The 13,254-nt window shown below is 38.6% G+C and overlaps 1 protein-coding gene across 1 annotated transcript in view; it reads right to left on the bottom strand.

Annotated features, from left to right (window-relative positions):
• The window catches only part of DOCK4 (dedicator of cytokinesis 4), a 486,038-nt gene that overhangs the window by 155,706 nt on the left and 317,078 nt on the right, over positions 1–13,254 (bottom strand). Inside the window, exon 16 of the mRNA XM_060156832.1 lies at positions 9,614–9,720. Within this exon, the coding sequence (XP_060012815.1) occupies positions 9,614–9,720 (107 nt within the window). The remainder of the gene's footprint in view (positions 1–9,613; positions 9,721–13,254) is intronic.

Below are 13,254 nucleotides of genomic sequence, written 5' to 3'. Positions count from 1 at the left end.
TTTAATAATTTTTTTCTATTTTAATAACTTTATTTTATTTATTTATTTCCCTCCCTCCCTCCCTTTTCTTCTGAGCTGTGTGGCTGACAGGGTCTTGGTGCTCTGGCTGGCTGTCAGGCCTCAGCCGCTGAGATGGAAGAGCCAAGCTGAGGACATTGGACCACCAGAGACCTCCTGGCCCCACATTATATCAATCGGCGAGAGCTCTCCCAGAGATCTCTGTCTCAACACTAAGACCCAGTTCTAGTCAACGACCACCAAGCTACAATGCTGCACAACCCATGCCAAACAACTAGCAAGACAGGAACACAAAACCACCCATTAGTAGAGAGGCTGCCTAAAATCATAATAAGTTCAGAGACACCCCAAAACACACCACAGGGTGTGGTCCTGCCCACCAAAAACACGAGACCCAGCCTTATCCACCTGAACACAGGCACCACTTCCCTGCACCAAGAAGCCTACACAACTCACTGAACCAACCTTAACCACTGGGAGCAGACACCAAAAACAATGGGAACTCCGAACCTACAGCCTGTGAAATGAAGACCCCAAACACAGTACGTTAAACAAAATGAGAAGACAGAGAAATACACAACACATGAAGAAGTAAGATAAAAACCCACCAGACCAAACAAATGAAGAGGAAATAGGGAGTCTACCTGACAAAGAATTCAGAGTAATGATAGTAAAGATGATACAAATTCTTGGACAGAGAATGGAGAAAATACTAGAAATGTTTAACAAGGACCAAGAAGAACTAAAGGGCAAACAAACAATGATGAAGAACACAATAAATGAAATTAAAATTCTCTAGAAGGAATCAATAGCAGAATAATGGAGGCAGAAGAACGGATAAGTGACCTGGAAGATAAAATAGTGGAAATAACTACTGCAGAGCAGAATAAACAAAAGAGAATGAAAATAATTGAGGACAATCTCGGAGACCTCTGGCACAACATTAAATGCACCAACATTTGAATTATAGGGGTACCAGAAGAAGTAGAGGGAAAAAAAGGGATTGAGAAAATACTTGAAGAGATTATAGTTGAAAACTTCCCTAATATGGGTAAGGAAATATTCAATCAAGACCAGGAAGCGCAGAGAGTCCCATATAGGATAAATCCAAGGAGAAACACCCCAAGACACATATTAATCAAACTATCAAAAATTAAATACAAAGAAAAAATATTAAAAGCAGCGAGGGAAAAGCAACAATTAACATACAAGGGAATCCCCAGAAGGTTAACAGCTGATCTTTCAGAGAAAGTCTGCAAGCCTGAAGGGAGTGGCAGGACATATTTAAAGTGATGAAAGGAAAAAACCTACAACCAAGACTACTCTAGCCGGTAAGGATCTCATTCAGACTCGATGGAGAAATTAAAACCTTTAGAGATAAGCAAAAGCTAAGAGAATTCAGCACCACCAAACCAGCTTTACAACAAAAGCTAAAGGAACTTCTCTAGGCAGGAAACACAAGAGAATGAAAAGACTTACAATAACAAACCCAAAACAATTAAGAAAATGGTAATAGGAACATACATATCGATAACTACCCTAAATGTACATGGATTAAATGCTCCAACCAAAAGACAAAGACTGGCTGAATGGATACAAAAACAAGACCCGTATACATATGCTGTCTGCAAGAGACCCACTTCAGACCTAGGGACACATACAGACTGAATGTAAGGGGACGGAAAAAGATATTCCATGCAAATGCAAATCAAAAAAAAGCTGGAGTAGCGGGTCTCATATGAGAAAAAATAGATTTTAAAATAAAGACTATTACAAGAGACAAAGAAGAACACTACATAATGACCAAGGGATCAATCCAAGAAGAAGATATAAAAATTGTAAATATTTATGCACCCAGTACAGGAGCATCTCAATACACAAGGCAAATGCTAACAATGATAAAAGGGGAAATCAAAAGTAACACAATAATAGTAGGGAACTTTAACACCCCACTTTCACCAATGGACAGATCAACCAAAATGAAAATAAATAAGGAATTACAGCTTTAAATGATACATTAAAAAACATGGACTTAATTGATAGTTATAGGACATTCCATCCAAAACAACAGAATGCACTTTTTTCTCAAGTACTCATGGAACATTCTTGATTTGTGACCCAAGCTATGATCTAGCTTGGGTCACAAATCAAGCCTTGGTAAATTTAAGAAAATTGAAGTCGTATCAAGTATCTTTTCTGGCCACAATGCTATGAGACTGGATATCAATTATAGGAAAAGAGCTGTAAAAAATACAAACACATGGTGGCTAAATAATACACTACTAAATAACCAAGAGATCACTGAAGAAATCAAAGAGGAATCAAAAAATACCTAGAAACAAATGACAATGAAAACACGATGACCCAAAACCTGTGGGATACAGTAAAAGCAGTTCAAAGAGGGCCGTTTATAACAATACAGTCCTACCTCAAGAAACAAGAAACACCTTAAATAAACAACCTAAGCTTACAACTAAAGCAATAGGAGAAAGAACAAAAAAAACCCAAAGTTAGCAGAAGGGAAGAAATCATAAAGATCACATCAGAAATAAATGAAAAAGAAATGAAGGAAACAATAGCATAGATCAATAAAACCAAAAGCTGGTTCTTTGAGAAGATAAACAAAATTGATAAACCCCTAGCCAGACTCATCAAGAAAAAAAGGGACAAGACTCAAATCAATAGAATTAGAAAGGAAAAAGGAGAAGTAACAACTGACACCACAGAAATACAAAAGACATGAGAGATTACTACAAGCAACTATATGCCTGGAACAACCTGGAAGAAATGGACAAATTCGTAGAAAAGCACAACCTTCTGAGACTGAACCAGGAAGAAATAGAAAATATAAACAGATCAGTCACAAGCACTGAAATTGAAACTGTGATTAAAAATCTTCCAACAAACAAAAAAGCCCAGGACCAGATAGCTTCACAGGCGAATTCTATCAAACATTTAGAGAAGAGCTAACACCTATCCTTCTCAAACTCTTCAAAAATATAACAGAGGTAGGAACACTTCCAAACTCATTCTACGAGGCCATCATCACCCTGATACCAAAAACCAGACAAAGATGTCACAAACAAAGAAAACTACCGGCCAATATCACTGATGAGCATAGATGCAAAAATCCTCAACAAAATACTAGCAAACAGAATCCAACAGCACATTAAAAGGATCATACACTATGATCAAGTAGGGTTTATCCCAGGAATGCAAGGATTCTTCAATATATGCAAATCAATCAATGTGATACACCATATTAACAAATTGAAGGAGAAAAACCATATGATCATCTCAATAGATGCAGAAAAAGCTTTTGACAAAATTCAATACCCATTTATGATAAAAACCCTCCAGAAAGTAGTCATAGAGGGAACTTACCTCAACATAATAAAGGCCGTATATGACAAACCCACAGCCAATATCATTCTCAATGGTGAAAAACTGAAACCATTTCCACTAAGATCAGGAACAAGACAAGGTTGCCCTTGCCCACTCTCACCACCATTATTCAACATAGTTTTGGAAGTTTTAACCACAGCAGTCAGAGTAGAAAAAGAGATAAAAGGAATCCAAATCAGAAAGGAAGTAAAACTGTCACTGTTTGCAGATGACATGATACTATACATAGAGAATCCTAAAGATGCTACCAGAAAACTACTAGAGCTAATCAATGAATTTGGTAAAGTAGCAGAATACAAAATAAATGCACAGCAATCTCTTGTACTCCTATACACTAATGATGAAAAATCTGAAAGAGAAATTAAGGAAACACTCTCATTTACCATTGCAACAAAAAGAATAAAATACCTAGGAATAAACCTTCCTAAAGAGACTAAAGACCTGTATGCAGAAAACTATAAGACACTGATGAAAGAAATTAAAGATGATAGAAACAGATGGAGAGATATACCATGTTCTTGGATAGGAAGAATCAACACTGTGAAAATGACTATACTACCCAAAGCAATCTACAGATTCAATGCAATTCCTATCACACTACCACTGGCATTTTTCACACAACTAGAACAAAAAAATTGCACAATTTGTATGGAAACACAAGACCCCGAATAGCCAACGCAATCTTGAGAAAGAAAAACGGAGCTGGAGGAATCAGGCTCCCTGACTTCAGACTATACCATAAAGCTACAGTAAACAAGACAGTATGGTACCAGCACAGAAACAGAAATATAGATCAGTGGAACAGGATAGAAAGCCCAGAGATAAACTCACACACACTTAGTCACCTTATCTTTGATAAAGGAGGCAAGAATATACAATGGAGAAAAGACAGACTCTTCAATAAGTGGTGCTGGGAAAACTGGACAGCTACATGTAAAAGAATGAAATTAGAACACTCCCTAACATCATACACACAAAAAAACTCAAAATGGATTAAAGACCTAAATGTAAGGCCAGACACTATCAAACTCTTAGAGGAAAACACAGGCAGAACACTGTATGACATCAATCACAGCAAGATCCTTTTTGATCCACCTCCTAGAGAAATGGAAATAAAAACAAAAATAAACAAATGGAACCTAATGAAATTTAAAAGTTTTTGCACAGCAAAGGAAACCATAAATAAGATGAAAAGACAACCCTCAGAATGAAAGAAAATATTTGCAAATGAAGTAACTGACAAAGGATTAATCTCCAAAATATACTAGCAGCTCAATATCAAAAAGACAAACAACACAGTCCAGAAACGGCAGAAAACCTAAATAGACATTTCTCCAAAGAAGATATACAGATTGCCAAGAAACACATGAATGTATGTTCAACATCACTAATCATTAGGGAAATGCAAATCAAAACTACAATGAGGTATCACCTCACACCAGTCAGAATGGCCATCATCATAAAATCTATAAACAATAAATGCTGGAGAGGGTGTGGAGAAAAGGGAACCCTCTTGCTCTGTTGGTGGGAATGTAAACTGATACAGCCACTATGGAGAACAGTATGGAGGTTCCTTAAAAAACTAAAAACAGAGCTACCATATGACCCAGCAATCCCACTACTGGGCATATACCCAGAGAAAACCATAATTCAAAAAGAGTCATGTACCACAATCTTCATTGCAGCTCTATTTACAATAGCCAGGACATGGAAGCAACATAAGTGTCCATCAACAGATGAATGGATAAAGAAGATGTGGCACATATATACAACAGAATATTACTCTGCCATAAAAAGATATGAAATTGAGTTATTTGTAAAGAGGTGGATGGACCTATAGACTGCCATACAGAGTGAAGTAAGTCAGAAAGAGAAAAACAAATACTGTATGGTAACACATATATATGGAATCTAAAAAAACAAACAAACAAAAAAAACGTTCTGAAGAACCTAGGGGCAGGACAGGAATAAAGACGCAGACATAGAATTGGACTTGAGGACACGTGGAGGAGGAAGGGTAAGCTGGGATGAAGTGAGAGAGTGGTATGGACATATATACACTACCAAATGTAAAACAGATAGCTAGTGGGAAGCAGCTGCATAGCACAGGGAGATCAGCTCGGTGCTTTGTGTCCACCTAGAGGGGTGGGATAGGGAGGGTGGGAGGGAGATGCAAGAGGAGGAGATATGGGGATGTATGTATATGTACAGCTGATTCACTTTGTTATACAGCAGAAACTAACACCATTGTAAAGCAATTATACTGCAATAAAGATGTAAAAAAAAAAAAGAGAAAACTTTCGTGTGAACCACTGAAAAGGAAGGAAAAAAAAGAAAGAAATGTAAAAATAAAGTCGTTGTTAATATTTTAGGACATCCTTCCAAGCATTGCTATGTACACATATACATGTGGACATGCAGTTAAATAATTTTATAAAAATGGTCTTACACTAAATGTATGCATATATAAAATGCTGTTTACCAATATATTATAAACATTTTTCTATGCACATAAAAATTTCCACTAGACATTATTTCAATAACTATGTAGTATCTCATTCATTATATGGATATAACTAACTCATGTATCTAACCAGACCTATGTTATTGGTAATTTAGTTTACTTTCAAGTTTTTCCATATTTTAAGGAATCTGTGTTGATCATCGTTGAATCATGTTTGCTTACCTTATCTGATTATCTTCTCCCAATAAATACCAAGATGTGGAATGGCTGAGCCAAAGGATATACACATTTAAAATATTGTATTGCCAAACTGTCCTACAGAAAGACAATACTATTCACATTTCCCTCTGTGAATGCAAAAGAGTGTTCGTTTCCCTTTAATCTTCTTTGCCAATTCTCAGTTTTAAAAGTCTTTACCAACCTAATAGGCCAAAAGATTTCCCATTCTTTATTTAACTTACAGTTCTTTGATTATTCATATGTTTATCTTATATTCTTGCATTTATTATTTTTGAATAGCTTGTTTGTAACATTTAGCAAATTTTTTCTTTTTAACTTATTTGTGATAACTTTTGGTAAACTGGGAATAGTCCCCCCTTGGTAAGCTGTGTTGCAACCATGTTTCAGTTTATCATGTGTCTTTTAGCCTTGATTATGATGATTTTATCAATAAAAGGGTTTTAAACTTTATTTAGACAAAGTTACACATTTTTTTGTACCTGGTTTGTAACATTTGAGAGGCATCATTAGAAAGGCCCTCTGTACCTAAACTTTCTAAAAATGTTCACTCATAGTATGTAGGCTCTTACAGATTTATTTTTTACATATAATCTGGAAATTGCTTTGGTATAAGAAGCAAGGTAGTGATCCAGCTCTTTATTTTTCCCTCTAACACGCACTGTGGTCATCTCAACACCACTTATTAAATGGGCCATTTTTTTTACCCAGTAATTTGAAATCCACTCGTCTCCCTAACTTTGTTTTTTTCGTTCAATTTTTCTTTAATTAATAAATTCCAGGCTGCAATCATCAGAAGGCTGTGCTCCTTCCTGCCATGGCAGAGGAAGGATAAGCATTATGCTCATAATATGGTTTTATAATCATAACCTGCAAGTGGCCTTAAGCTGAAACTGAACTTCTTGGCTCAGTGCTATGAAAAAGAAAACCATGGCATCAACTAAACGAAAAACGTAAGATGTTATGCTTGGCAGGTATTCCATACCTCTTTAAGCAACAATAACCCTAATCATAAGACAACTCAGCTACTTAGGGTTTTTCTGTGGAGCTAATGCTTCCTGATGGATCTACACAATGTAGGTCTGCCTCAAATTAGATGATCTACAGATACCATCCTCAGCCTCCTTTGTGATGGAGAAAGATGATTGGGAACACCTGCCGTTTAAATTGTTGACGCTCAAATAAATTTTCATAATGCTTTATGGATTGTAATTCTGGGATTCAGTGAAAATTTGTGGAAGGGCTTGAGATGATTCAAAGCTCTACTTCTGAGAAAAATGGCTCTGCCAAAGGCACCACAACAGGCCCCTGGTAACGGAGTAGAATGATTGGGAATCAATACCAGTTGGACTCCTAAATGCTCACATGGAGAAGGAAGCTCTGCTACTTGTCCTCCTGGCATTTTAAGTATATGGGTATCTCTAATTAGCAAGTAAGAATCTTGGTGTTACTCATACTAGTTTAGAGGAAGTCAACCTGAACTTGACTGGAAACTTAGCACCTGCCCAAAAAGCACCCTCTGACCCACAGGTGAGAGAGCCCACATGGTGAAATGCCATAAAGAAGTGATTTATTCTTCTAAATATTATTAGGAAGCTAATGATAACCTTAGCTCTTGCCTTTTCTGTGTGAAGATTTAATGGTATGCAGAGGCAAGATCACAAACATTCATATCAAGTACCATTAATGTCTTTTGGAAAACTGTAGCTGAAGACATTGGCTGTCATGTTACCCATATCACATAAAGGGGCCTCAGACCTAAAGGTGATATAAATAGATTCTCAGGTGTCTAGTGCATTGAGCTCCTCTGTTTGCTTTAGTGGTTACTCTGTTTTAAAATATTTTTTCTTTGTATTTTAACACTGTGAGCTCCTTTAAGCCACTTTTGAAGTCTAGAGCATGTACGTGTCAGAAATGGAGGGACTTTAACTGTTTTGTTTGCCACTATATTCCCAGTCACTAGAAGAGGGCCTGCCCTGCGGTTTGCAGTCAATGTGTTGAACAAACAATTAGAAAATAAACGATTCAAGAAATATACACATACATATACATACACAAACAAAAATTGCCAGGTGTGTTGTGCAGGGACACTGATTTTACTAGCAATAATCCAAAGGTAAAGAAAGTTTTTGTTTGTAATCTCCTTCATTCATTCAGTATATCTTCACTGCGTATCTGCCGCATGCCAGAACCCCTCTGACACAGCTGTTGCTCCTGAAGGGCTCATATATCTACCAGAGTTAAGTCAAGGGATCACCAGACAATCATGGGACAATGTAATGAGGACAATGGTAAAAGGTGTGTGCAGATATCCAGGGAACTCATGGGAGCGCACTTAGCCAGCTGGAAATCCAGGGAGCAGGGGGCTGTGGCGTGGGGACCATTCTCCTGAATAAAGGTTCTGGCCAAGGTGCGCCTCTGTGGATGAGGAGGTGTCAGCTGTGGGGAGACAGGGGGTGGCAGGTATGCCAGGAGTGCCAGGTGGAGCAGGGGGAACCAGCAGGCAGGAGGTGAGGAACCAGAAAGAGCTGATGTGGCTATGGCATTAGGTAGACGACCGTAAGTGGTGAGAGGTGAAGCAATAGGGAAGAGGCAGCCTGACACATGCTAAAAGCCTGCAATTTTCCCTCTTGGCAATGGGGAGCTTTTCAGTGGGTTTATATCAGAAAGGGGCCTGGTGAGATCTGCACCTTAGATGGGTCGCCCTGGCTGGCTGGAAAATGGACTAGAGGGAGATAAGGTGCAGATCGGCAGGACTAGTTAGCCCAGGTGAGAGCTGACAAGAGCTTGGAATAGCATGTGCTTACAGAAATAGAGAAACGCAAAGGAGAAATATTTTGGAGAAGATCATGTACTTTAATTCTCTCTTTCATAGTTGCTAGTGTTTTTATTCTATACTTCATTATTACTGGTATTCTCCGATAACTTCTAAGGATCTCTTGTTTTGTGAGTTTTCTTTTTGTTGCCTCCTACACTATCCTTTATTCCAAATGTTTTTAATGACAATTCTTGATGCAAAAAATAGAAAGTAACAACCACTAAAGTTGTCATGACAAAGAACAGCCATTTCTCTGCTTGCTTAGCGAGAGCAGCAGACAAGAAAAATGTAAAGCTGACCTTGTTAAATTTGCTTCTGGGGGTATACAGATCTTCAGATAAGAAAGCAGGTATTGGGAATATTTAAACATTTATTTGTAAGGTTTATCTAATCCTATCACAGCAAGGGAAAGGACTTTAACGTCACCCTATAGACTTACCCAAATACCTACACTTCAATTAAGATGAAAAAATAAATCATCTTTAAAATAGGTGTTAGAATATGACAGAGTATAGAGACAATATTCTCAAAAGTCACTCTCCCTGTCAGCAATCTTCCAGAAGAGTATCTTTGCAGTCATTTTTTTCTCTTTTCCACAGTGAGGATAAGACAGTGAGCTAATAATTCAGCCCTGTTTTTCACAGCTGCCCCCAGCATCTGACTGACGTTACCTTATGCACAATGAGCTCGTGAGTGCCATCTGGAAGAGTCCTACCATCTTCCTGCATCAGGGGGACAAAGGAGAAGCCAAACAACTTCTTCTCTCCTTTCTCCTTTGCTGTAGGGGAAAAAAAATTAGTCAATTTTTTTGAATTAATTGAAGTATAGTTGATTTACAATGTTGTGTTAGTTTCAGGTGTACGGCAAAGTGATTGTCATATATATATTTTTTTTTTTCAGATTCTTTTCCCTTATAGGTTATTACAAGATACTGAGTATAATTCCCTGTGAAAATCAGTCAATTATTTAAGTGTATGCTTATACAACTGTGTTCAGATACATAGACTGTGACGATGCGTGATCATCAAGAAATATACCCCCCGACACACACACACACGCCAGCTCCTTTTACACAATGAAGAGCAGCTTTTATGATGGGACCTCTATGTACAGTAGCCACCCTCTAACCCCATATTCCTGCCTTATAATCTGCAAGTTACACTCCTTGACTAATTTGCTTCATGGGATTCACTATCTGAAATTATGGTGTTTTTTTGTTTTTTTTTTTAATTTGTGGATTTCCTGTTTCTTCTCCTCACAACCTACCCTCCACTCCTGAACATAAGCACCATGGAGGGCAGGATTCTTGTCTAATTAAGTTATTCTACGCTTGGTCTCTCAAAGAATGCCAAGAACATAGTAGGTTCTCAGTAAATGTACAGTAAACAAATGAACGAGTGAATGAATGAATGTGAAATGCAATATTTTGCTTACTCCTCCTGGAAAGGGAGGCTCTCAGCTCTGCTTTGGTCCATGACAGAACTCTCCCTACAGCCACATGTGCAAACACAGAGCCCTACGGAAGCCACCTCCTTGGAATGAGGCATGCTGAAAGACATAAACAGCATTCTATAGTTCGATAAGAGCTTACTGCAGTAGTATTCTGGAAGTCAGAAATGAGGCAATGAGGTTTTCAGAGGCCTAATTGTGAATTACAACAGCTAGAAATGTCAAGGGTCATTGGCAATTGTTTATAGAGAAGGAAATTGAGATCTTACAATGTCAGGTAACCTGTTCTAGATCTCTTCAGTACCACTGCAGTTCTTTCCACACACCTTCCTTTTCTCCAAGAATGGAGAAAGCATGGAAAGAACCTGGTTTGTTCAACTGGACCCTCTCCTTGTATTTAGACGTGTAGGGAAGAGTTGCAGGGCTGGCAGCCATTATGGGCTGGACAGTTATTCTCTCCCACACAAGTGCCTAAGTAGAGGTTATACTTGATAGAGAAGTCCAGCTTTGGGATGCAGTAAGACCCTCACTAGAGGTGTCAGATATGGTGATCCTGAGGATTAGACAAGAGGCTCTAGCAACAAACACGCTGCTTCTGGCATTTAACCACAGGGACATGGAACCCTGCACAGAGAGTAGTAATTCTGGCTGGCTAGCTTAGGCCCCTAGCACGAGGACATCCCTGAAAATGTGATTATAGCAACGGTTCTTCTTTTTAAATCATTGATTTCAACCCCAGAGGTAAACTGGGGAAATATCAGTACTCTTTAAAGTTAAACAAAAGTCACAGCAAAGATCTCTGGGAAGAGATTTCTATGTCAATGAGCATGCTGGGTATGGAACTTATGATTTAGGGAAGACTTATTTACAAATAATTTTCTAAGTTGATTTGACTGTCATTTTGGTGTGGTTTTTGGTATTCAATTCAGAAAGATAAAAAGAATCCAAGATGCATAAAATTAGCAAAGATAAGGAACAAAGCAACAGTTTCCCCCAATTTGCCTTCTGCTATAAAATAAAAATAAATACCAAACAAAGTTTGAAGTGCATGGCCTTTTGTCCTGAGCTATTAGATCAGGATTAATAAACTGAATGGACTGTTATGTATAATATGCATAACACGATCCCCTTTTACTAATAAAAACCCTGAGTTCATGGATTCTACCTCCTTTCAATTCATTCTTTCTTGTACCTCAACTCCAACAATTCTGCCCCCTGGGACCCCCAGTTTATTGACCCATCCCTCCATCCCCTCCACTCCAACTTCCCATTTCTGTGGTCCATCATTCTAATCACTTCCTTGAAAATACCCTCAACCCCTCCCCTCTCCACACTTCCACTAATAACACTGCACCCTTGTAAAATCCAATTTGTGGCTCATTCCATGCCTACACTAATCTAAGTTTAATTAATGTGCACTAACCACAGAAGCACCCCGGGATAGGCAAACTTCCTACATTTACCTAATAAACTCACTCTTCTACTTTTCCAGACAATAATTTCATTCAGTCTCCTCTCCTCTCAAGCCTCCAATACCTCGACACTTCCCTCACTTTCAGCTCATGTAGAGAGAATTCCCACATGCCCTAGCATCCACCTATTACCCACCTGCATCTGTCTTCCTGTACTAGGTCTAAACTGCTCTTACCCAAGGCGAATTCTTAACCTTGCGCACCGGGTCCCCTGCTCCTTCCCCAACTCAAGGACACTGCTCCTACAGCTGTCCCCACTCTTCTACATCAGTTTCTCCTCTCTACTGAATGATTTCTCTCTAACAAACATGCTTTAAATGCTGCATCTTAAAAAAGAACACCACCAAAAAACCAATTTCTGGTGACCCACTTTTTTTTATAGCTACTATCCCATTTCTCTGCTCACCTGTATTCTTTATAGCAAAGTTTCTCAAAAGATTTGTCTATACTCACTGCCTGCCCTTCCTTTTCTCCAGCTTATTCTTTGACTCACTCCAGCCAGGCTTTCAACAGCACAAATCTACTAGAACAACTTGTCAGGTTCAGTGACCTCCATGATGCCAAATCAGGTGATAATTTCTCTGTCCTTATCTTATTTATCACTGGCACCTGACACATCTGATCAATTCCCTCTTGAAAAACTTTCTTCATTTAGTCTCCTGGATTCTATTCTTCCTCGATTCTCCTTCAACCTCACTGGCTATTCCTTCTTAATCTACATAATGGCTACTTTACATTCTCCCCAAATCTAAAGGTGTCAGTGCCCCAGGGATCCATCCTTGGACTTCCCTTGCTATCTAAACTTACTTAGACATCTCACCAGTCTCATGGCTTTGAAAATCTTCGACATCTGTGATGTGCTGGAGCTGGCCTGTACTGGCTCACAAGAGCTGGCAGTGTACATCTTTCCCCAACTCCAAGATCAGTGACGTCATGTTGGCAGCTTGAAATTGACCATGGTGGGAGTATTTACCCCATGGAATCAGCAAATGCTATAATTTAGGGCTTCCCCTCCCCTCTCCATCACCCTGAGTGCTGGTTAAATATTTACAGCACACCACTGAACTATATGTTCTCATTGTCAAGTGTAAGTCTTCAGCTTGGATCTCATTCAACTGCCTACTTGATACGTTGAACGTCTAATAGACTTCTCAGCCTTAACATATTTAAAATGGAATGTTTGATTTTTGCTCTCCAAACAGATTCTTCCTGTTGTCTTCCCCACTTCATTAAATGACCACTTCATAATGAGGCCAAAATCTTGGGGTCAACCTTGAATTTTCTCCTTCTTTCACATCCAATCTGTCAATAAATCTGTAGACAAGAATCAAACCATTTAAATCTCTTACTTTGAGGACTGCATAAGCCCCCTAAATAGCCTGTTCCCATCT

The sequence above is a fragment of the Lagenorhynchus albirostris genome, chromosome 8 (assembly GCF_949774975.1).
Source record: "Lagenorhynchus albirostris chromosome 8, mLagAlb1.1, whole genome shotgun sequence".
Classification (NCBI taxonomy): domain Eukaryota; kingdom Metazoa; phylum Chordata; class Mammalia; order Artiodactyla; family Delphinidae; genus Lagenorhynchus; species Lagenorhynchus albirostris.
The sequence above is the reverse complement of the archived record's forward strand: the minus strand, read 5'-3'. Positions and strand labels throughout refer to the sequence as shown.